General features: G+C 39.8%; 1 protein-coding gene across 1 annotated transcript in view; it reads right to left on the reverse strand.

The window, feature by feature from the left end:
* Positions 1-3,165: 3,165 nt before the first annotated feature.
* LOC311221008 (tyrosine 3-monooxygenase-like) overlaps positions 3,166-24,779 on the reverse strand; it is a gene marked incomplete at both ends in the record, with an annotated part of 30,402 nt that continues 8,788 nt past the window's right edge. Inside the window, 7 exons of the mRNA XM_084304727.1 lie at positions 3,166-3,325; positions 4,836-4,969; positions 10,566-10,661; positions 13,140-13,196; positions 14,888-14,957; positions 15,651-15,786; positions 21,536-21,681. Coding sequence (XP_084160853.1) covers positions 3,166-3,325; positions 4,836-4,969; positions 10,566-10,661; positions 13,140-13,196; positions 14,888-14,957; positions 15,651-15,786; positions 21,536-21,681 — 799 coding nt within the window. The remainder of the gene's footprint in view (positions 3,326-4,835; positions 4,970-10,565; positions 10,662-13,139; positions 13,197-14,887; positions 14,958-15,650; positions 15,787-21,535; positions 21,682-24,779) is intronic.

Here is a 24,779-nt window from a genome sequence, read left to right on the forward strand (position 1 = left end):
ACTGCTGAAATGCAAACTGACAAAAAGACATATTTTTACTGGTTGGTGCTTTTTCCTTTGTGCCTTTATTTTCATAGGGAGGCCCGATCAGTGCCTTCCCCATCACCCCGTCTTAGACCAACAAGAGTATGAGGTACTTCTTGGCTTCTGTGAAGAAATGAAAGAATGGCTGTTGGAAGAGCAGCCTGACCAGTGTACCTCATAAGGATGTAACCCTGAAGTCTTTTGTATTGTAATATCACTGAATAAGAGTAGAAGAATTTGGACCTCATTAAAGAGGAGTGTCAATCATAACTATCCAGGGGTAAGGTTTGCTTGAGTAAGAAAGGAAAGATTTGCCTCCTTTGGAAAAATATTTCTGGCTCTTAACAGTTCAAGTAGTGCAATTCATTACTTTTGAAGCTTTGCTAAGCTGTACTGGAGCCTACCCTAGCCATGTATGCAGACCGAATATCATTAAGACAATAAAAAAGCAAGTACACCCACAGAGGTTTTGACTGCTCTGACTTTCTGTACACAGCACCTTAATAGGCTCAGTACTGTCACTGGGATTATTCAAGAGATCAGGTACTACTCAGCATGTGTAATGATTGGAGAATCTGGCTCCAAATGGTTTCTTTTTCTCTCATTGCTACAGGAACTGGAAAAGACAAGGGTGCGTGGGCGGGCCTGGAGTCCCTCCAAGGAAAGTGTGAGGCCTTGGGCAAAACAAATCCATCAGGTCTCTCATTTCTTCCAAATATAGGTCTGTTCTGAGCGATAGCCAAACTCAAGTATAAACTCCACATTCAACCATTTCAGAGGGAATACATGAAAAAGGCCCTATGGCCTACAGAATCCATCTATAGAAAATATTTTGATAGCTCTTCCGCTCTGGCATTATCTTCCACTTAAAAAGAAAGAAAAAGAAAACACACAAAACTGGAGCACATGGTTCCATTTTCAGTGTAAAATAACTGGTTGATGAAAATAATATTTCTGAAAACAATCTGTTGTGAGCTATCAAGCATTTTTGCCTATGTACCATTTGGCAGGAAGTACACAGATAAATTATTACAATATGTAACAAAACAAATCGCTCTGAAGAGAAACAGTATTTGTGTGTGTATAAGTGGGATAAGTAGAATTAAATCCATAAAAGTATGTTGAGAGATCATCATTCATCACAGCAGAAATACCCTGGAAGCAAAAGAACTCACTTCAGCTCTGTCCCTGTCTGAATCTCTAGCAAAACAGGTTTTACAATATGCAAAATTTTTCCTGAAGTAAAACACAAAAATCCTATATTTCAATGAAAAAGAAAGAGCTCAGGATGTTCCTGCTGCTGAGAGAAAGGGGTCTCACAGATATTTTGCCAAGATAGTTCCAAATTTGTCAGGCATCACCGCATTTTAATAAAATGGAGCCATTGCAGCAGCTCCCTAGGTCTTGAATACGCTATTAGTGCCCATGGGAGAATTTTCTGAAGTGCTTATGGACATGAAGATTTAAGAGACAAAATCCCATTAACTTCCAATAAGACAGTTTCTTTAGAGCCTGGCACATGTACAAATTACAGTGAGATAAGCTCTGTATGAAATAACAGCATGCAAATTGCTCTGTTGTGACTTTCTGTGTACATGCTGTTATCCCACAGTGACCAGTTAAGGCAGAGTTGATGACTCCTTTTCCATCAAGAGCCAAACCACCTCACATTTACATCAGAGTTCAGGCCATGTATGCTGGTAGTTAATGGACAGCAGTGGACAAGCTGCAAGCTTGCTCTCTGCCTTATCCTAAATACACTTTTGAAAATACAAGTAGGGTTTCTTAGCTGCACGGAATAAATCTACACTGACGTCTGTGGATTACTGTCACCCAACTTCAGCCATGAGATCCACATTGCCCCTACTTATGTCATATCCACAGCCTGCTTCAATGTTGTCTGTTTGTGCTGCTGCTAAGCAGAGAGGGAATCCTTCCAGGCATAAGCCTCCTTTTCTTTTCCCAGACTAGTCTCTATTTGTAGATAGTGGAGGAAGGAAGGATTCTAAAAGAGCATGAAAGTCTGGAAAAGGCAATTAAAGGATTGTTTCTGTAAAACATGACCTACAGAGTGGAGATAAATTTCAGGCACATCTGAGAAAGGAACTAGAGCAGGAAGCAAGATGAGTTGGATTACGTGACTGGTATTGTATCCATAGCAAGGCTATATGGCTACTTTTGTTTGATCTTAGGATTTGCTCCATCAATAATAAATATACTTCAATTTTTGGTTATTACTAAAAGTCATTATAACGCCAATGAAAAACAAAAATCTTTAAATGTGTTTACGACTATCTGCATCACATGATCTACACCTACATCAATGGGACTCACTCCATTTCTTATAGGCTTCTTTGAAAATATTTTCATACATTTATCTTTCCTCTCTCCAGAATCCAAAATTCTGTTTCAAATCAAGCAGGTATGCCACAGAGCCACAGCATCACAGAAATCAGATTTTCTGCCCTTTTTGCCTTTTTTTTTTTTAATCCAAGAATACATATTCTGTGTTCTCAAATATGACAGGAAATCATTTTGCCACATTTGAAAGCTACAGAAAAATAAGACTGTCTAAAAAATGAATAGCAAGCAGAAGTAAAAGGTCCTTCTTACAAACTCTTGCATTTGTACATTGTAAAGGAATCATTCATAGTTTGTGAACACAATAGCTGATAGTAATTGCTAGCAGAAATGAGCTAGCTGCAAGGACTGTAGGCAGCTGGCCAGCCTTAAAGATTGTGATCTTGTCATTTAAGCAAGAAGTAAAACACTTTGTGACAGAAGAGTTATTGAGTTATTTTGTGACCAATAACTTCAAAAGGCAGCAGGTGAACAAAAAACCTGTAGAGGTCCAATAATAACAGATAAGTACACACCAAACAGCTGCAGCTTATATCACCTACCAAAAACTGGAGTAATTTGAGCTTTTTTGTCATTTAAATATACTCAGTAGGAATGCATTAATGTGGCTAAGTCAGCAGCCTAAATTACAGTGAAAAGATTAGCTTGAGAGAGCTGTTTGTGGGTTAAAGGTGCATGCAGCTGCATGTTTGCATGCACCTACAACTTCATCACTAAATCTCCAAGTGCTGCAACTGCCTACATATATATCAGTTCCAGATGAGATGTACTGCTGCAGTTTTAAGAGAGATTTTCAAGGGCCAGGCAGAGATTTTTCAGGTCCTCTTTCATTTGACTGAGTGCCCTCTCGACTTTCTGTGGTGTGTTCAGAATCTCTACGCTGCTGGTGAATGGATCATAGTGCAAAGAAAAGGGCTTCTTGATCTTCATTGAGTAGTTTCTGTGAAGGAAGGAGACAGACCTGCTAGTTCAGAAGACACTTCTCCACATATAAAACCTGCAGGACCTAATTTATCCATACGTAGGCGTGGATTTATCAGGGTAGCCCTGGCTACTGTGACACCCTCATCACTGTCACTCCATAAGGTTTTCTGGTGCATTATATCCTCCCCACAGCTGAACTACTTGCAGCCCAAAAGATCTGCAGTGCCTGCCTCTCAGCATGGCTGGCTCAGATCCGTCTGTGCTCTTACAGCTCTCCGTTAACACAGTTCAGAGTTATTACAACCACAAGCTAGAGGAATGCAGAAACACAGCATGTCTGCTGCCTTCACTTCCAAGAAATAACCTGGAGTAGCTCTTTCTGCATAAAATCCTAAAAACTTATCCATACTAGGCATACTGGACTATTTTGCCATCTCTCTTGAAAGGAAAAAAAATATATAAAAAAATTGCTTGCCATTTTTGACAATGTTTCCATTAAGTACATGCTGGTAGGAACCCCCTGTACTGATGTTGCCTTATGTTTTCCATTCTGACAGATTCTTGTGCCTTCAGTTATTTTGAGCAGCTTTGGCTGAACAACCATCCTGAAAAATGTATGAAAAACTTTAAGTTTGAGAATGGTGTTTTCCTTGTCCTTTTAAGTTCTTTTCAGGTCTGCCTGAGTCAAAAGCTCTTGAAAATCTCTCTTCTGCCAGTGAGTTCTCAGCTGCATTTTAGCACAGTGCCAAGATAATAGCTAAATCTGAACCCGCAGATTTAAGATGAGGAGCCTAATTTGCTATTGTTATAACCTCAGCAGACAGTGTTTTGGGGCAGGAGGTGGGGGAGGATGGGAAGAAATCTGGCCCAAGTTCTCCTCTTCTAATAAATTTCTCATTTCAGCTCCTGCATGCTCCCCAGTAGCGCCAGCTAGAATTGCTCTTGTTATTCTAACTGTTGGAGATTGAGGCCCAGAATTTTAAACCCTTTTTAAAAACAACAACTTATTACATAACAGTCACAGAAATGCATTTAGAAACACCTCAAGCTAATTTGAAATAATATTATTTAGATTGCAGTCAGCTACTTGGTAGAAATCAGTCTGCCTGTGAACGCTGATTCTGCATTCTTGCGCAGATATAATCAGAGGAGAAAGGCAATCTTGTTTTTAAGACCCCTGCTAATCCATGTTAATTCCCAAGTCTGCTATAAAATTTCTGTGTGACCTTGGGTAAGTCAGTTCTTCGTGACCTCCCATTTGTCTGGAATAGCGCATAGGCACCCTATTTGTGGGATTGCACTCTACTCTCACTGTTCAGTTGCAGAACTTACCTCAGAAGTTGATAAGATGAAGTATTGCTGAGACAAAGTATTGGACAGGGTATAGCAATACTTAGCTATGGCTTTTCATGAAGTTTTTCTCAGATAAACACTTTCACATCTAAAAAAGCCACTGTGCAGCAGAAATGTGTGTTCAAGCTGGTGTGTGCCCCCCCCCCCCCCCCACCACCAGTGAAATTACTTACTGGAGCTTGGCCTTGGCATCTTCAAAACTTTCTGCTATGAAATAGACAGGCTGGAAGGCTTGATCCTGATACGGGTGAACTGCAGTCACTTCTGGATCAAAAGGCTTGTACTCTGGCTTGTTTGATAAAGCGTACTTTGTAACAGGAACAACAAAGGTTAGAATAGGTAAATGAACATAGCAAGAATCAGTCTTTACTGGGCTGTGAAATACTCATGGAATAGCTAAAGGCAGTATCAATTCATGTTCTTTCACAGGTGAAAGCTGTTTTTCATAAATAGCAGTTAATAAGTTTGTTTTTTTTTAAAAAAAAGAAGGAAGAAGAAGAAGAAGAAGAAGAAGAAGAAGAAGAAGAAGAAGAAGAAGAAGAAGAAGAAGAAGAAGAAGAAGAGATTTTCTGTATTACACTGATGTATTATTAGATACCATAGACACATTCACAAACAGGAAGGGGGAAGTCTACGCTACAATATAAAATATAAATATCTACCAAAATATAAATATCTATCAGAAAAAATAATCTCAGCATCATGCTGTTTTCTCAGCCAATAGCACAGAAGAGTCTGCACACTATTTTGAAGTCCCCAGACCATGTTAGGAAGCTCACATTTCCTGCTGAAATGAAAAACAGAATGATCTTGGTATTTTCTGCACAGCTCCCATGACATTTAAGCAGCACTAAAGTGTCCCTGAAAGCCAAGCTATAATTGTACACTATACTTTGCACGTGTATGTTTGTGATTTGGGCCCATGGAGTTTCTTCTATAAGTTCTGCTTGGGTTCTTCTACATTTTACCCTCAGGCAGATGGTAGGATCATAGAAGCTAATTCTGTCCACACTGCAGTCTGTAGGCACCTTTACAATTTGTATAGACATACTGGAAAACCCTTTAAACCAGCCAGCAGCAGAGATGGTGGCAGTATGACTTCATAGGTATTAGTATTGGTTGTTTAGTACCTGTGCAGGGTCCTAGGAAGGCAGCACAACTAAGGTTCAGAAAAAGTCCCTGCACAGTTTGTCTGCCTCTGCAACCCGAGTCAGATAGGTTAATGCTAGCTCAGTTACAGTGCCATTTGAACTGTGCTGTAGATGTGCCTCAAAGCTGGTCTGGCCTCCAGTTAACCATGATGGTGAGTCCCATGGTCACTTCAGTGAAATGTCCTGTATATAAACAAAAAGGAAAAAGGCAACACCTCTCAGGCAAAACCAAGGCCTTTTTTTTTTCCATCCTCAGCCTGTACAATGGGCCCCCATTTACCTACAGACATCTGATACATCTTATAGTATCAGCCCATTTTTGCTGTCTGCCTGTTTGTCTTTCTCTCTTTTTCCCCAGTCTTCAGAAGGCTCCTTTCACTATTTCACAATGCAATCACCAACTCCCATGATACTTGTAAAGGGCTGGTAAACTGGGTGATGCTTTTCAAGATTTTGTTCAGACAGTACCCTTAAGCACATTTTTAGATGTTTTACTGAACTGAGCCTGAACTCTCCATCATTGGAGGCCTGCGTTAACCAGTAGGTCAATTTGCTGCAGAACTGGTGCAGAAATTCATATACACTTTAAAAAAAGAAAAAAAATAATAAAAAAATAAAATAAAATAAAATATATATATATATATAAAATGCTAAAAGATGATGTTTTTCCTGTTATTCATTTGCAGTGTGTAATTGAAGAATAAACCTTGGAGAGCACTCATACAGTCTAAGATGGATGGTATACACAAACATAAGGCTGCTCTTATAATCTTAGAAGCTCAGGGGACTAATGGGAAAAGATTTTAGAAACTCAAAACCTGACAGGGGTCCCGCTATGCTGTCAGTGCTGAAGCAGAGCTGAAATCCCATTGATTTTAGTGGAAGTTCTGCTTGAAACCGGATGGCCTGAAAGGCCTCTATAAGTTAAGTACTTGTTGTGCTGCAAGAAAAGCATATGTAGCACTGACTGCTGCCAGAAGTGTGGTATGAGCCATAAGATTTTACAGTATGTAGGACAGAGTCCAGCTGAGTGTTAACAGGAGAAGCATTTTGGATAATGCAGAACAGCTGACAGAATATAGTGAAATAAACAGTGCAATACCAAGAGCTATTGGGGAGGAATTCTTACAGTTCAGAAGAGGCAAGGTTGGCCAGCAGTCAGACCCATTACAACTGTTCAGTTTAGACTTGGGTATGGTTATCCTGTCCTTTCCAATACCTAGCTGCTGTCTTTAAATGATTTTTTAGACAACATGGATTTAAGCACAAGTACCTTGCAGAGGGTGTTTCATCTCTACCTCTTGTTATCTGCCTTTCCCTATGTTGTTCCCCAGGTTTGGGCAAGATAAGCTCATACATAGAAAATAACTACCCAAAGTTGACTTCAAACTGGTCAGAGGGGGTGCTGTGGAGAAAAGGAAAACATTTTGAAGACTTTGTAGTCAGGATGTGGTTCCTTGGGTTACAGTCATACACTCATAGACAGCCAGTCCAGGCTGCAGTTCAGGGATGTTCCTAGACTCCTTACTGATGCTTAATTCTCAATAATATTAGCTTTATGTTACACCACTCACCCTTTCCAGCTGGTTAGATGTTATCTTCTTGCAGCCAACCATCTGGCCTTAATAACTCATGCCTTTATTGGCTCCTTAGTGCCCAAATCACCCTGCTATAACTGATCTGGAAGCCTCCAGTGATGAGGAAGCCACTCCTTTGCCCAGCTTACCGCATGTGTCTCCCTGATCACACAACCTGCAGTGAGTCTGGCTGTGCCACTTTTGCTGAGCCTCTAGATGACATGAAATTGAGTTTGGGGACTCCACACATAAGCCCACGTCTGTACTGATACAGAGAAGGCTGGCAGATAATTATCAGGAAGGACAATGGCTTTCTCCCAAGCAAGAGTGAAGCTTATCCAGACCTTTCTTAAGATCTAATCTAAGACTGCAAAATGAGCTCTTTAAGGAACTAAAGGCTATCATGAGCCTCACTATCTTCCAGTCCATGTTCAAGGAACATTTTTTATTTCATCTCTAACAAAACTGCCTAACCACTGCTGTATTTCTAAAACAAACAAACAAGAAAAAAAATAAACAAACAAACAAACAAACAAAACCCACACCCTTCTACTGAAATAGACACTGCATTACACATATTTCCTCTCTTCAGCTGCGAAAGAAACAGTTCATATATTTTTTCAAGTTTCAAGTATAGCACCTCAGCACTTCAGTGACACTGTCATGGATTCTATACTGAAGTTAGAATTAAACACTTATAAACACTACAACGACTAAATGGAACCATTTCGGGTTTTCAGTTTTGTTACAAATAAAAATCCATGAGGTGAATCAGCCAGCCCTCTAAGGAAACTTGAGCACTTAAGGCCATAGATATAAATAATTTGTGTACATGAAGTTTCAGGTGCTCAAGGTGAATTGCACAGAAACTACTAATCTGCTGTCCACAAAGCTACACAGATAAACTTCCAGAGCTTACATAAGGATTGTACATGGCGCATAGCATTATTGCTGATCAGCTACTTGCCCATCTTAGGTGTTACATGAAAAGCGGACACACTTTTGGAAGGGGTTAGGAGGGAATCCTTCTTCGTTACCTTTTGAGTATAAATGCCATCACATCTGTATATAATTTCAGAAATAAGATGGATGAAGACCCAGGTGAACCCAGCTGTATCAAAAACTTATCTTGCAGCATTACCCTTCAATTACTGATAATAAAAGTAAAGACAAGAATCAGACATTTATCAACTCAAGGACAATTATCACTCCTATAGTCAACCTTACAGGCAGGGAATCTGAGATGCACTTCTACTTTTGTGCTATATGGCACAGTTTTGTGAACAAGCAATGCTTGACTACTACTTTAATCCAAAGTGGAACAGCTTATTGGTGTCTGGTGAAGAAAAGGGCAGAAAGAGAGGAGGGAGAGCACAAGTTTGGTACATGCAATTCCAGACACTAAAGCTGAGTGTTTCTGACATGACTTTTACTTTCCAGTGTGTCAAAAGAAAACAGAAAAGAAGGTAACTTGATTCAGATAGATTCTGTGGGAATATTACTATGAAAGCTGCGTAAATATACAAGACATGATTACAAGTGCCATTTAGGAAATGCATACGATTTAAAGCTACGATTTAAAGTATTCAGGCAGACAGACTAGAATAAATGTTGCCTTTACCTGTGCTTTGATATTGGACCTTCTTGGTTTTACCAGATAAATAACAGCAAATCTAAGTATCCTGCTTACTAGCTCTAAATACCGAGGGAGTCTCAGAAAAATAGTAGCTTCAGCCTTACCCTAGAATAGACAGATACTCAAACTAAATGCTTCACTCTGGAGACTAATTTGTAGGTGATCTGGTTGATCAGTTTGAAGATAATATACATTTCACTGTTTTAAAGATTAGTGCTCATGAGCAGTCAGGCACAAGATCAGGCTGCTGTGCAAAAAGAAGGCATTCTCATTTATCTATAGGGGTAGTGAGCATGCAGATCTCAGTTTTCCAATCCAGAAAGCTCTGCAAATCTTATACAACTGAATTTTCTAACGAAACTGTCCAAATTTCAAGTGTCGGAAGAAAACTGGTGCTAAACTCACTGGTGGTAAAATGACACATGACGTCTGTGAGGGTTTCCCTTTCTATAGGTAACTCTCAGATGCACCTCTGTTGTGACTCCTACTATAAATGCATTGAGATACACTAGTGGGTGGTTTCATCCTTCCTCCACTTGACTGGGAGCAGGACTGACCTGTATAGCTTTAGGAGAGTTTTATACTGTTTTTAGTGTTACAACAATCTGTCTCTAGCCATGGAAGTCGAAGGCATGCTAATCCAAAGCCATGGTTCCATATGAATGTATCATGTAGGTAGGTGGCAGGTTGATGCATCAATATGTACCTAGACACATCTGTAGTTTGTGTGTATATATCTCCCATGAAAGTTTTGATACTTAGTTTATAAATAAGCTTGAAAAGAGCACCCTCCACATCCCCACCTTTGGTCCTTACTACTACCAAAAATCATCCAGTATTTGCATAACTTGAAGCAATTGAGACCTAATGATACCAGTTCAGGGCTTTTGCACCTATAAACTGATCATGTGCTTCAGTGTTCTGAAAAACTGAGGAGAAAAAAATGTCCCTCCTACCAACTGCCTGTATGAAGGAGGTGAAACCCATGACCTTTCTGTAAAAGTATACACTCTTTCCACAGTTTATCTCTCCAGTACAGTATTCAGCCTACATATAGATTTTCATCTATATAAAATTCAAGCTACAATTAGTTTTGAAATGTATATATGAATGTAAAATCCAGTCAGTCACTGCTTTTTTGATGTATATGTGCATCAAGGTCAATGCTGTGGATGAAGTTAGCAGTTCATAATAGGCATAATATTGCCCTCTAGTGAGTAATACGGAAAAGTACAGAAAACTTTTATGTTGAAGTTAATTCTGCATCACTACTGGATAGGAGCAGTAAGAAACAAACCTAATACTTTATAGGTTGAGTGTTTCATTGAATTTCATCTCTCTAGGTTGAAGACAGGTAGTCCTACAGCATTTTGTTCCCTACTCGGTAGCTTCCTGAGAGGAAGAACAAATTTTTTTTTCAGAAGAAAAAAGCAGTATTTTAAATCATATTGTTGTATGTGAGGAAATATTTTGCTTTTACCAGAGAATTTAGAGAAACGGATTATAGAAATATTTTCATACCAAATGCATGACACATACCATAAGCTCCCCATAAGATGAAAGCAGTCCTGCCCCATAAGCTCTGATGGATCCATTTTGCTTGCAGAGACCAAACTCCACAGTAAACCAATAAAGCTGATAACAAGAACAATTTGTGAAAATCACAGTCTCAATAGGCAATTCAATTTTAAGCTTTTCATTTTACCTTCCTTCTAAAGTATTTTATCCCTAGTCCTTAATGTTTTTGTATCTTCAAATTTTACAGCTATATATTTTAAGTAAATTACTTTTTCTCTTCAACATATAACACACACAAAAATCCCAATACATATTTTTTCAAAACTTGCCATCCTTTCCATTCTCACTCTCTCCAAAAAATAAAAAGAAAAAACTGCTAATGATACTATCTGTTTTTAAATAAATTAGCTTTGAGCTGCCTTATAGTTGAAAACTGACAGTTTTCAATACATACTCCCAAAAGCACAGGTGGACACCCACAGAGGGTTCAAGACCTTAGAAAGGTCCTTGAAAAGGCAGTTCCTTTCCTCCTTTCTCTAGCATTCATCAGAACTCAGGAATGACTTATTCCTTAGCAGCAATGTATCCTTTAAGATTATACAAATTCCATCTTCATCTTGCTGCAACAGAAAATAAAGATGCATTTTTTTTATTATTTTTTTTTCTTGCAATAAAGCATGACTGGGACCATACTTCCTTTACCTGCTGGACAGTGATGGGATAAAAGCAATTGTTGGCTCTGGTAACCTATTAGCCTTTCCTTTATTATACCATCTAAGGAAATGAACAGTGGAAGAAAAATTCTGCACAGCTTGACCCCTAAGCTGCTGGATAGTTGTTGTGCAAAACATGGAAAACAAAATACAACTCAAGAATATGGTTTTGTGCTGCAACTCTTCAGGGTTACTTTAGGGGCACATAGCTCTTTGCTGCTTCATTTGCAGGGTTCAGATTAGCATTCTCAACATCCTTCTCAAAGAGTTGCAAGCACTTCACAAAATAATGGGAAACTATATTCTGTCTATGTTGTCACTCTCTTTCTCTTTCTTTCCCCAACCTTCTTTGATATGCATCTTCTGATTTTGATGATTTTTGGGTTTAGCCTACAAATTTACAACTAAAGAAGCAGCATGCCAAGATGTTTCTTTTTGCAAAACTCAGAGCTGCTTTTACTAAAATTCCAGTGATAATTCTCCATTATTCTTGTGTTAATAATCTTGATTCTTACTATTTCCAGTGAAAAGCCTTTCAAGTATCTCATGATTTTGCAGAAAGTGACAGTGAGACATGGGACAATGCTTTAGGAGAAGGATTTTTTAATGTATTTATTGTTTTTAAGTGGTTCCTTAGATATCATTTATTTGGCTCTTAGTGAGGTTCTTTCGGTTCTTAGTGTCTTAACAGGGTACAAGACATAGTATTTGTGGCCCACTGTGGCCCACTGTGTATGGATCCACGTGCTTAGAAAACTCATGGAACTGAAGGAACTAACGTCATTTCAACATTTGTTGTATGTATGTTATAGACCATGAAAAAAGTCATGATTCTCTTAAGAAACTCTTAGGTAGCTTAGATATTGCCATATTACCTAAAACAGATAACTCTTTATAATGAATGGAGAATGATAGGGACTTCTAGAGAGAAACAAGAATTTATGGTAGATATCTATGTCTTGATAGAGAAAGCATTAAAAGTTCTCTATCTTCACTTTCTGATGAAGAAACATTAAAAAAGAGCCTAGATTAGATGTCTGAACTTTTTTAAAAAAATGAAGATTGAGTGGTTAATCCAGAACATGTTTACTGTTCTGAATACATGAATGGTACTTAGTACATGGTATTCTCATGAATCCTGAACTGCACGTAACTCTTTAAAAAAGGTTCCTTTGTTCTACCTCTCTAAACCCCAGATGACACTGAAAATTTCAGATCTAGCACCCATTGTTCTGCTAACCTTACCCTTTAAGACTCCTTTCTTCCCCTGAAAAAAAATAATCATGACAGTGAAATAGCTGCTATTATCGGAAAAAATAAAATAAAATAAAAATAAAAAATCTGGCCTCCAGCATATTTTCAGATTAAGATGGGAGCTACAGGTTGCATGAGTCATTCTCACAGATTGTATACAGCCTAGGGATTCAGAACCAAGTGGGAGTACCTGCTGCCAAAGAGCTCACCTATTTCGTGAGATTAGCAAATAAAGGGCACCCTGAATTCTGATGGCCCCCTGCACCATCGAGTATACATATAATCACATTGAGTATACAGTCAATTAGATAAATCTATAAAGTGAGTCAGAACCCTCCCATTGCTGAAACTGTAGAGGCTCAGCTTCAGGAACATATTCTTATGGCAGCAAAAAGTATAAGTATTTCCTCAAAGTGGAATCATGTGCTTCTGGGCTCCCTTGGAGGGACTCCAGCTCCTGCTCTAGCACCTCCCCAACCTGTGGATGAGGAGAAGACAATTCTGCTGCTGCTCCTATTTTTGTGTAGCTAAGCCAAGACACTAAAGAAGAGCCTTCCCTGAACAGTGAGGAATATGAAGTGAGTCCTTTGGTTTTTGCCTCTGATACTAAACTGCTGTCTGTACTTACTGTGGCTAGTTTCTCAATCTCTGTTTCAGATGATCCAAGAGAAGCCAGTCCAATATCCTAAAGCAAGTAAGCAAGCAGTCAGTGTTACACTAGTGTGATTATTCAGCCCAAGGGAGAGAAAGAGGGGAAGGGGGAGGACCACATCATTTCTAGCATGAATAGCATGAACTATTCATTGTTTTTGTCACCCAAAATGACCTTCCATGGCTTCCAGGATGCCTACCTCTCCCTGGCCCCCAGCTACATACCACTGGGAGCCACATTAGATGAGTGTTTAATCCTCAGAGTTCTCTGTGTAAAGTTAACCATCTCTTGGCTTAATGCTGGACTATCTCAGGCACAGATTTGAAGGGAGGAATGAGAAGTAAGGACTGGAAGGTGGGTTTTATTTTTTCCATACCTTTTAGTCTCTCATTCTCTCTCTGACAGCCCTTATCGGTATGTCAGATACATGCAGGGAGGATGCTGTGTACTCACAACTATGTTCTCTGTTAATTACTGTTCTCACAATAATTTACTGTAGGTGTCTCCTCTTAACTATCCTGGGAGCTGTATTGTGCAGCAGACAAACAAAGCCATTCCCTATTCCTCATTCATCTTTTCATGTTGAATGGAATAAAAATGAATGTTTATGGGGTGAATTTCAGCTGTGAAAATACTTTTTGGAAATGTGAAATGCAAATTGTGAAAATTAATTTAATGTTATTCCATGTTGTATAGTCTGTGTTACAGGCAGAGTAAGAGTAAAGCTGAAAGTTTTGAGATTGCTATAATGTCTTTTCTAAGGTGTCCTCAGTTCTGGTGTTGAACTGAACTGAGGAGAGTTCTTCCAAAGACAATTACAGACCTTGAGGATACTTTAAGAACTACTGATAATAGCCAATATATATGACCAGAATGGAAACTGGCATGTATCCAAGTTGATACAATTGGAAACCACATATTGTGAGGTGAAGTGGCTTTATTTTCAGATATTCTATCAGGGATCAACATCATATAACCCCTCTGCACTTATTGTTAGTTTCCACACTGGCCACTGATTGATAACCCTAGAATATGAGTTATCTTTATCCCTCTGCTATGGTTTTGAGGCACACTTATAGTTCTGCAGTCTTTAGTTACACAAGGTCATTGAGTTCACTTGGGTCTGACACCGACAGCTCATACCAAATGGTCTCTTTTGTACAAAGAAGCTCTGTTTTCTTTTTGGAGCCTCCTCGCCAGTGTGAGCAATGCTGTGAGAATCTGGTGAGTTGTAAAAGGAAAAACATCTCAAATGAATGACATGGTGATGGACACAATTAAAGTATCATGTGAGATAAAAAACGTACATCCAGAGGCAGAGCCAGCTTAGGGGTGTGATGGCTGTTGGTGGTTGGGTTGGTTGGTGTGGCATCAGACAGGAAGCCTGGGGAATAAGGTCTATACAGCTCAAACAAGCAGCACTGCAGAGGCTCCACTGGCATCCTGCTGCAGGCTGACTTGGCTCTCCCACAGAGATGTCCCACAAACACTGCTTGCCCTTTCTTTTACAAAATGTCCACAGGGAGCAGTGCTCCACTGTGCACCACTCCCTTGGAGTATTTATCTCTTGAGGCACTGCTAGCCCACTACTGCTGGAGGTTGTGACTCAGACACACCCAAGTCTTAAAATAACATTTCAAGCACGGTGAGCTGCGTGCCTTTGAGGCATGTCTGGCCTGCTACCCAGAGCAATTGGTTAACAGCTAGCAGAACAAGCTTCTTACCTGGGAGAATTGGGCAAACTCCTTATTGGCTAGCATGGGAACATGACCCAGCAACTCATGGCAGCAGTCTCTGGAAAACAAGTGACCTTCACATTTAATTAAAGTGGTTTGTATGTTTGTTTGTTTGTTTGTTTGTTCTCCCTGCTCTACGTGAACATCCTATGAAAGACTTTAGCCAACAGACCTCCCAAGGGAGCTAGTGTGAGGGTTGCAACTGTTTTAGTTACTCTGCAGTAGGTGCCTCCGTACCTGGCCAAGCTTTGCAGAGAGTTTGACAAAGCATTCCCTTCTGCCATGGGGATCCAGCTGCCCCCCACTACACTGGCTATTGTCTCACTTGGGATGGCATGGGCAATAGTCTCCTATGTCACAACATCTTTGAAAAGACCCTGTTTTGTCCCAGCATACAACAAAAACGTCTGTGTGAACTTGTAATTTCTCATGAAATGTAATTGCTGCTGTCTGGCCAGCACTTACTGGGAGAGTTTCACAGCAGGGAATCAAACCCCAGCAGATGGTAAATGAAGGCAGGATGAAAAGATTAAACCAGATATTCTCCAGTCTTTTCCTTCTCCAGACAACTTTGTAAGAGAAACAGAGACCCACACCCTCGCATGCATGACTTCCCCCTCTAAAACTCCAGCTACCAGTTTCTCAGATTGTTTCATTCTGTGGAATACTGGATAGAGATCCAGAGTTTCTCCCGAGAGAATAATTTCCAACACATTCAAAGGACAGGATTGTGCCATGGTATCAAACTTACGGTTCTGGGGAATGCATAGGAGATGAGAAATGTCTTATATACTGTGTGCACTGGAAGACACGGAATGCCAGGCTGGCAAGGAAGTCACGAGCAGACAGCAGCCCTGCTACTGGTCTCAGCTGGAAACCTGTTCTTTCTGCAAAGGAAAGTGAGATAGAATTTAGGACTTCCTATGGTTACTTGCTTTACACACCCACTGTAGGTAAACAGTTTTAGTGGGCCTTCAGGTCCTGTTGCAGTAGCTCCTTCCACTAAAGGATAGTAGGAACATCCTGGCTTACCATTATCAACATGTACCTTTTGTCATTATGGGTCCAGTTAGGGTAACATCAAAACAACCAACTGCTCATCCTTCTCTGAAGATATTTAAGGCCCATCTGGACGCCTACCTGGGCAGCCTGCTCTAAGGAACCTGCTTTGGCAGGGGGGTTGGACCCGATGATCTAGGAAGGGACCTCGAGGTCCCTTCCAACCCCTTCAATTCTGTGATTCTGTGTTTAGTCACACAGCAGTGATGTGAGGTACAGAAGTCCTACTAACGTCAGTTTACATTTCTAGCATGTTAGCACACATTTGTCATGTCAATGATGTGTCTGAGGTCACACACGATCCCTGTGGTCAAGCAGGGAACAGAACCTGCATTTTCAGTCCTTGGTTAGTTTACTAATCCTAGGGTTCTCTCTCATTTCCTCTACAGCACATGGAAAAGATGATAAACAGGAGTTTGGTAAGAGACACTCCCCAACCCTACCCTTGTCTGAGAGCACCTGGCTCTTCTGTGATGCTTGTTCACTATTTAAGCTGGACCTGTGGAATTTCTTATTCCCCAGTATGAAATCTCTGGTACCTCACACACTTGAAGATAAGGGTAGATAAACAATGAGTCTGACCCAGTCTAGGCAATTCCTCTATTCATCAATGCACCTAGTTCAAAATGCCCCAGCAGTAGAATTGGAGCATACTATTCAACTTCTTCTCAATTTGTCAGTGCATGCTGATACAAACTGCATAAACTATCTCAACCCTGGCAAGCCTCCCTGTCAATTTTAGCTTTTGGTCTGAACTTCATTAGAACAGGAACACTCAGGAGGAAGAGCAAAAATGTCCTTGTTAGAGATGATGCTGGAATTTGGCCTTTAGCCATTTAATGTCAGATTTTTTATTAGCTATTCTCAGCTACTTTTCCCCTCTGATTTTTTCACCATTATATTTGCCTAGAACAGACTACATACCCTCCCAGTGATGTGATAATACACATTTTGCTCCACAGTTGTCCTCCATAGAAGAGGTCAGAAAAACACAACACTTTTGCACTTGGATTTTACCTGGTGTTACCAATATTATCCCTGAGCATCCTGCATTACTGTGAAAGGTCTTTGAGAGATGACTGGCAAAATAAACTGTCCTATGGTCAACTGAATGCGTAATCTTCTTTTCCATGGGAAACATGTTGGTGGTCTGCAAAGCTAAGAAAATTGAAAATCACTGCTTTTAAAGAGAGCCAATGGTAATCTTTTTGAAGTCCTATACTCAAAATCTGTGTTGCATTCTCAGCTCCCATAAATGACATTTCATCCGCTTTAAAGCATAAAACTGCATTTTAAAAAATTCAGAAATGGCTTTTTTCTCCCTTTGCTATCCATATCCTATTGTGTCATGAAGCCTGGAACCTAATTTATTTTATGTAAACAAACAAAAAAATCCCACCCAGAAACCAAGCCATTTACAAGATTTGTTTTGTTTTGGTTTTTAATGTTTCTTCCAGCATTTCTTGTCTTGCTCTGTCTGGCTATTAGCACTTTTCTCAGAAAGAAACAGAGAGAGAGAGAGAGAAAAAGATAAAGAAAATGAAAGAGAAGGAGAGAGAGAAAGAGGAGGAAGGGAAGGGAAGGGAAGGGAAGGGAAGGGAAGGGAAGGGAAGGGAAGGGAAGGGAAGGGAAGGGAAGGGAAGGGAAGGGAAGGGAAGGGAAGGGAAGGGAAGGGAAGGGAAGGGAAGGGAAGGGAAGGGAAGGGAAGGGAAGGGAAGGGAAGGGAAGGGAAGGGAAGGGAAGGGAAGGGAAGGGAAGGGAAGGGAAGGGAAGGGAAGGGAAGGGAAGGGAAGGGAAGGGAAGGGAAGGGAAGGGAGATAAAAAGGCCTTATTCAAAGACATAGAAATGACAAAACATCTCAAACTGTCCAGGACAAAAAAAAATGAGTGGAGAGTAAGGAATTTTTCTACCTGACAGTGTGAGGGACTAGGTGGCTAGTGTTTACCATGCTTATCTTCTATTGCTTGACCATATTAAAAAGGTAATGGGTACAAAACTGACACAAAAGATGAACAGCAAATAAATCTATGGAGATTATGTCTTTTTCTATATGCTGACCAAAAGCATCAGAGTTAACCAGGGAACTGGAAGTGTTTGCAAAGCTGCTTCCTGTTCTCCTCCCTCCCAAGTTAGGAAAGCAAGGTGCTATGGGGAATAGAAGACCATCAAATAGGTCTCTATGTGGACTGTCCAGGAGCTAGAACAAAAAGGGCATTCCCTTTCTGCTGACAACATACTAAGCCAATCAGAAAGAACATGAAAAGCTCAGAGTCTGATAATCTTTGGACTACATTCTGAGTCTGAGTGAAATGACAACTGCACCATCTGAAAAATATATCAGACCATTACCAAGCCTTGGAGTAACTCGGTTTTGGAAGGACTATGAGAAAGTCTAGGGAAATTTATATTGTTTTAGCATCCATGTTGAAGGAGCAGAAAAGAAATGAAAATTACAGCTTATGTTCCATGAGATGCCTTTTAAAATACAGGCCAATGAATCAGACAGTCTGCTGATGGAACGGGCTTGGCAAGTTGCCTTCAGAAGCCATAGAAAAAAAAAAGTTTTCTGCTGAAGGTATTATCTGCAAAATCTGAACTTTTATTTCATTAGTGTACAATAAAACCAGAAATCAGCAGAGAACTGGGGGTGTGGCTGCTTGGACCTGCTGCCCAAAGGTCTCTGAAATCAGAAAGAGTTGAAGAGAAGGTCTCAAACAGTTGACCTCATGTGATCTGTAAGGCTTAATTCTTGGCCTAGAAAAACTTGTGCATACAGGCCTGCGTGTTGTAGTGTGAGCTTGCCTGAGTTCACTGGCTGTAATTTCTTCCAGCTGTGGAGGACAATGAATGTCTAAATCCAAACTTCATTCCTAGAAAGAAAGAAGTGCTTAGGTTCCTCTAGTTAACCCTTTAAGAAAAATTCTTGCCCTGTTAAACTGTCACATGCTTAACCTTTTAAATTCCCTTTAGGTAATTGTGGAATACTTATGATGTAGGGTTCATTTCTGTTTAAACCAACCTCACTACCAGACTAGTTAACACTTGACATATCTTGTAGTTCAACTTACATTAAAGTGAGAGGGGATCACTTGGCAGAGTTCACAGACATTGCTGTGTAAAAAAAAAAGGAAGTTCATTTGGCTGTCTGGGCTGTCTATAGCATGATAGTTTTCCCTGCAGGATATTCCTCTCTCTCTCTGCATTTCCATTTATTATATAGTTTATTATACAAGGGCTTATCATCTCATATACTAAAGAATAGTCCAGTCCTTAGAGGCAGTGTTCAGTAAAGATGCATGCTGGGATTTACATCCTAACTGGGAGTGGGACAGTTCAGGGCTCATCCAGAGCTAACCAGTGGAAGGACAAATTGCACAATGGAACTCCACTCATGGAGATGGGGTGAAATTCATCCACTGTATGCTATGGTAGTAGGTGAAATTCATCCACTAATTGCCAAGGAACTTTGGGAGACCTCACAGCCTAAAGGTTGCTTGAAGTTTAGTTGGGTGAACACTGCACACCCATAGCACAGGAAGAAGCCTGAGTACAGTGTTGATTCATGAGCTGTAGGATTAAATATTCTGGCCTTGCTGAAGATCATGGTAAAAGCCACACAGATTAATAATAAATGATCTTATTAGAGGGAATCATTGAAGATAAGGAGGATATCAATTCCAAGCACCATAAAATGGGTCTAAAATAGCTTACCAACTCTTAAATATGTCTATCTTTAACATAGTTCTTTTGAACCAACTTTGTTCTGTCTATGCTTCATAAAGCCTCCATGCTGAGCTACATATCATCTTGGTTTTATCTAAAGTTTAAGGAGGGTAGGACTGGCACTTTAGGGAGTCATTCTATCCGTTTCCTCGGACACACATGCCAGGGTGGAATAAAGTGCCTCTGACATGCCTGATTCCCATTCTCAGTCAGAGAAGTAATTTGGACAATTAGCTTACAGTAGCCGTGCCATGTTTGAAATAGTCGAGTTGAAACTCTGTGAAAATTTTCCCAGCCATTGCTAGTGGAATTTTCAGAATGACTATTTTTAGTGCTCTTTTTTTTTTTTTTTTTTTTCCTCAGAAAAATTTGTATAGCATAGAGAAAATTTAGAACTAGAGCCTACAAAAGAAGTAAGTAGACCCAGACTCAAGATAATCAAATACTGTCAACCAACATGAGCAATAGGAATAATACTATGAGAGGATATTCTTACATTGTCCTAAACTTTCCCACTTTGAAATCATCTGATTCAGTCCAAGAGTATGAATATTTGTGGTAAACAGACCAGTATCATGTGATTTCTGAAGCTCCCTGCTGTCAGCTACTGTGTAAATGAGATAAGATGAGATAAGCTACTTAATGAGAAAAATATTTATAAGCCCAATTACTACAGGAGGGATGGCTAAATGGATAGGAAAATATGTGAAAAAAATACAGGAAAAAATACATAATACACATAGAAATTCCTACAACTGGTTGGTGCTGGCATCTTCGTGAGAGTCATATTTCATATTGCATCCCTCCATTCCCTCACACTAAAATATTTGTCATCAAACAGTTTAATTTTCCGTAAAATTGGCAGTGTTTTGGAAACCTATAGAGCAACAGAAATCTCAATCAAGCTAACTAGCCTCACCTACTGATATGTGGAGCAGGTCATTTGATTTCCTGAGTACTCTATTTAAACTGAATTTATTTAAAGTTAAGCCATAGTTTTTATTTATTTATTTTGGCATAGTGAGCAGTTATTCTCCACTCTCTGGAATATTTCATTTTCACTCAGGAAGAGCAAGGAGGTTTCAAAGACAGGCTTTCTTTAGTTGTTTCTTTAGTGTTCAGCCTGTGGCTTCATAATAATAATGCAGGCTCTCTTTCTCTCCAGCCCTATATTAGCCTGCCCACAACTAACAATGGGTAGGTCAGCCCTGCAATCATATAGATTCTTCTACCTGAGGCCAAATCTTCATGCAGTTATAGCCTAGCACCATGACTTTTCTGCTCTCCTGCACACTAGGTGCCAAACAGTTTAGACTGGTATGTGGGGTCATAGGGACAGAAAGAAGCAGTGGTGTTGCAAGGAAGCTGCTTTTTATTGACTAGCAGGACCTCCTGGAAATTGTGTTCCTCTAGCACATGTTGCCATCCTGTCTCAAGCAACAGGAAAAAAAAAAAAAAAAAAAAAAAAAAAAAACACGTGGACCTGAGAGGTATTTACCTGTAGTTATGTTTGGGTCTTACTTACAGCTTAGTTGTAGAAGTGATACAGCAAAACCCACAGAAAAACTGTATGCTGAAGTCATGCTAAGAAGTGAGCTACTATGGTATTGGAATTAGCTGTTTAGTGCTACACCAACTGTAGTCACTGACAGAACAAACAAACTCAGTCACGCCTCGGTCCCTAGATATGCCTTGTATCAATGTCTTACTAACAGTCACCTTGCATGAGGGAAGTCCAACAGCTAACCAGCTCTGGTTACCATCTTGTGTCCTCTAACACAGCTTGTGTGTACATGTGGTGTACATAAATATTCAGGAAACTGTAGAATAAGCCATAATTCAAAATGACTGGCCTTTTAAAAATCTGGAGACATCCTGAAGTTGAGGTATGTTGTCCTCTTGGTAGCCACAGTATTTCTCCAACTGCTGGAAAGCATCTAGGTATTGTGTGCAAGCATGAGTAGGGTAGAGGCTGCTCAGCTTCTTGTAGACTTCTCTCCTGAAAAGCAAGAGCCATATAGCATGACCCACCTCAGTAAAGTATTTTTCTGCTCTACCTACAGATCCAGAGAGACATGGACCCCCAGCATGAGTCTAAAAATGTGAGCCTGGGACACCTGGTGCTTGGAAGATGAAGTACGGACAGATGTAACTATGCTTGGGGCATTTTGTTTCACTTTTCCTTCATAAGGAGGGTTCTGTTCCACAAATTTGCTTTATCCCTTAATATACCCTAATTCTAATTAGGTTTCTAATACTGGTTTGGAAACATTGACTAGAAATAAAGGTATCAGAGGCACCACAGGAGCCACAGAGAGAAAAGTGAAGCTGTGGCCTTCTGCATTATACTATTTATGTGTGGAATAAGTCAGGTATTTGCTCTCTAAATGAAAGTTCAGCTTGAAATGCTAGTCCCTCTACCTCCATGTCCAGCCTGACTGCTAGCCCTAAAAAATCACATTTTCTGATACTGAAGAGTACATTTGTACAAGCAAAGAGGTTCATACTGTTGCAGTTCAAAATGTCTGCCACGAGCTACGTATTTGAAACACATGACAACTTCTTGAAGCATTTAGCCCATCATAAGAAAGGAGACAGGCTGAAAAAAATTGATGTAACCATATTTTGTCACAGGTTTCAAGCCTCTTTCAGACTTGATGGTGCTTGGTCCTAGAGCTGTGTTTTGGAATACATTTAGCTGTTACAGAATAAACAAGTAGTAATAGGATGGCCAGAAACTTATAGAAATGGCTATTTTTGTTCAGACATAGCCCTAGGGTGTTAAAAATTTTATAAACATTGTTTTATGAAAATTTAGATCATTTTTGGAAGTGCTGGCTATGGAAAATGACCTTTTGTTGTTTTTGTTTTTATTTTTATTTTATTATTTTTATTTTTGTGTGTGTGTGTGATGCTATTGTTGCTATGGAGGTGATAGCCAGTCTCTAATGGCTCTCTCCATTTGTACAAATGACTTACACAGTGTGGGAGTAATGAACCAGAATGAAAGGAAACAACATAAAACAAAACAAAGCAAAAGTTAGGAGGAATAAAAATAAAAGAACAGAGGGAACCAGTGGCTGCTGTCACTATTGCAAAAGCCGCAGGAGACTGGGCCATTTCCATGGAAGAATTAGGAAAAAAATAGGATGACTAGAGTTCAAATGTTGCCCTGCCTTATTCCCCATAGAATACTACTGACTTCAGTGGGATTGCATAGGATCTGAACCAGTACACAGTTCAGCCCCAGACTGGAGTCTAAAGAGGACAGGCTTGTTTACACTTCTGCACATATGGTCTCTTTTATCAAAGTATCACTCTACTGTTTGTCCAAACGTTGTCTACCACAGAAACATAGACAGTCTCAGAGAGTAGTGATGAATTATCCAAAGTCAAGCATCTGTCCTTTCTAAGTAGCTCTAAGGCAATCATCTAAGTTTACTCCAAAGTCAGTAGAGAGTAGCAGATATTTCCAAAGGACAGTTTAGCTTGCGCTAATATAGTGTTGATGTCTTACCATGTGGAAGTGCTAGTCTGGCTGTAAAGGATCTTAGCTCATTGGCCACCTTTCAGAAAACTGAAGTAGAATGAAAATATGACTACAGTAGGTCTCTCCTATTTATAAAAACAACAGCAACAACAAACAAACAATAGTAGAGCCCAGGAATACATCTTCAGTGGGTGTTTGGGGCAAACCACTACCAACAACAACAAAAGGAAAAACAAACAAACAACTAAAAACAACAACAATCTTCACATGCTTAAGTGGTAGTGACTCTGACCCTCTATGGGGATTTGGTTCTCTATCATCACATTGTTTTCAACATCCATTGTCTCCACAATCAGAAGACCATTAAGCTGCTATTTGAGGGTCATCCAGTCCAGAGAGGGAAAGAGAAAGTTTTGAAAGTGTGGGCTATGCAACACTGCAGAAAGAAGCTTTCTATTGAAGGATGGAGCCAGTCACATGAAAGACTTCAAAGTCAATGCTTGTAGTTTGCATAAATACCCTTATTCTTTTAGATAAAAAGTGGTACTTCTCTGCTTTTTTTATGAACATGTGACAGGTGCATCCCCATAATTTTGGTTAAGATTCTCACTTTTTCTTGTGATAGCTTTTACCCACAAGACATCTTCTGTGACTACTTAGTTTCACAACCTTCCAAGAGTGCTGCTTAAAAACACAAACTCAGCTCATCTCTACCCTCTGTTTTCTGAAAGTCATATTTCTGCACTTGATTAGTTTTCATTTTTATAACCATGTTGCTACAAACTGAAGGCATCCAACAACTCTTCAGAGTGAACACCAAGGGAATTTTGGTCTGTGCTACAAATTTCCCTTTCAATTGCACTGAGCTCAATTAAGTTGTGCTGTAATGCAGCTGACCTCAGGGCACAGCCCCAGGGAGCTGTGATAACCATTGAGAGGTCTAATTTTGGAAACAGCTTCACATAACAAGACAACCTGGGTTGCTGGGACTGGTTGTTTGGGGAAATAGGCAGATACTGCTTTAAAGGTCTGTTCTGTTACCACAGTGGGACTAATTCTAGGTGGAGAAGGGCAGGAATGACGGAGGTTGGCAACAAAAGGGAAAAACAGGAAAGAACACAAAATTAAATTTTCTTAAATATGACTTTTCCACACACCATCCCATGCCAAGATTGCTGGCTGGTGGTAGCAATCATGAGCATGACACTGACTATCAATCTTTGACAATTGAAAGATGCTATAAAAACTTATTTGAGCTTAATAAAAATGTGATTGCCTGGGTGAGTTGGATGCAAGGTTTCTATGATTGTGGACAACACCCCTCAAGCTTTCTATGGCACAATAAATTTTATTTAAAGTAAAATAATCATTAAAAAAGATGGGATGACCCTGTGGTTGAGGTCCTGGCGTGAGAGATTTAGAATATGGATTTAATTTCCAGCGTTGACATTAACTTCCTGTATAATTTGGGGCAAATCAGTTAAGCTCTCACTTTTTCAACTCCACAGTTAAAAATATTGTTATCACTGTCCCCTTCTCCCACCTTTAGGCTAACTTTCCATTTATGTTGTAAACTTATCTGAACAAAGACTCTATTATGTGCACAT

Source organism: Netta rufina (assembly GCF_964035555.1).
Source record: "Netta rufina genome assembly, chromosome: 1".
NCBI lineage: Eukaryota > Metazoa > Chordata > Aves > Anseriformes > Anatidae > Netta > Netta rufina.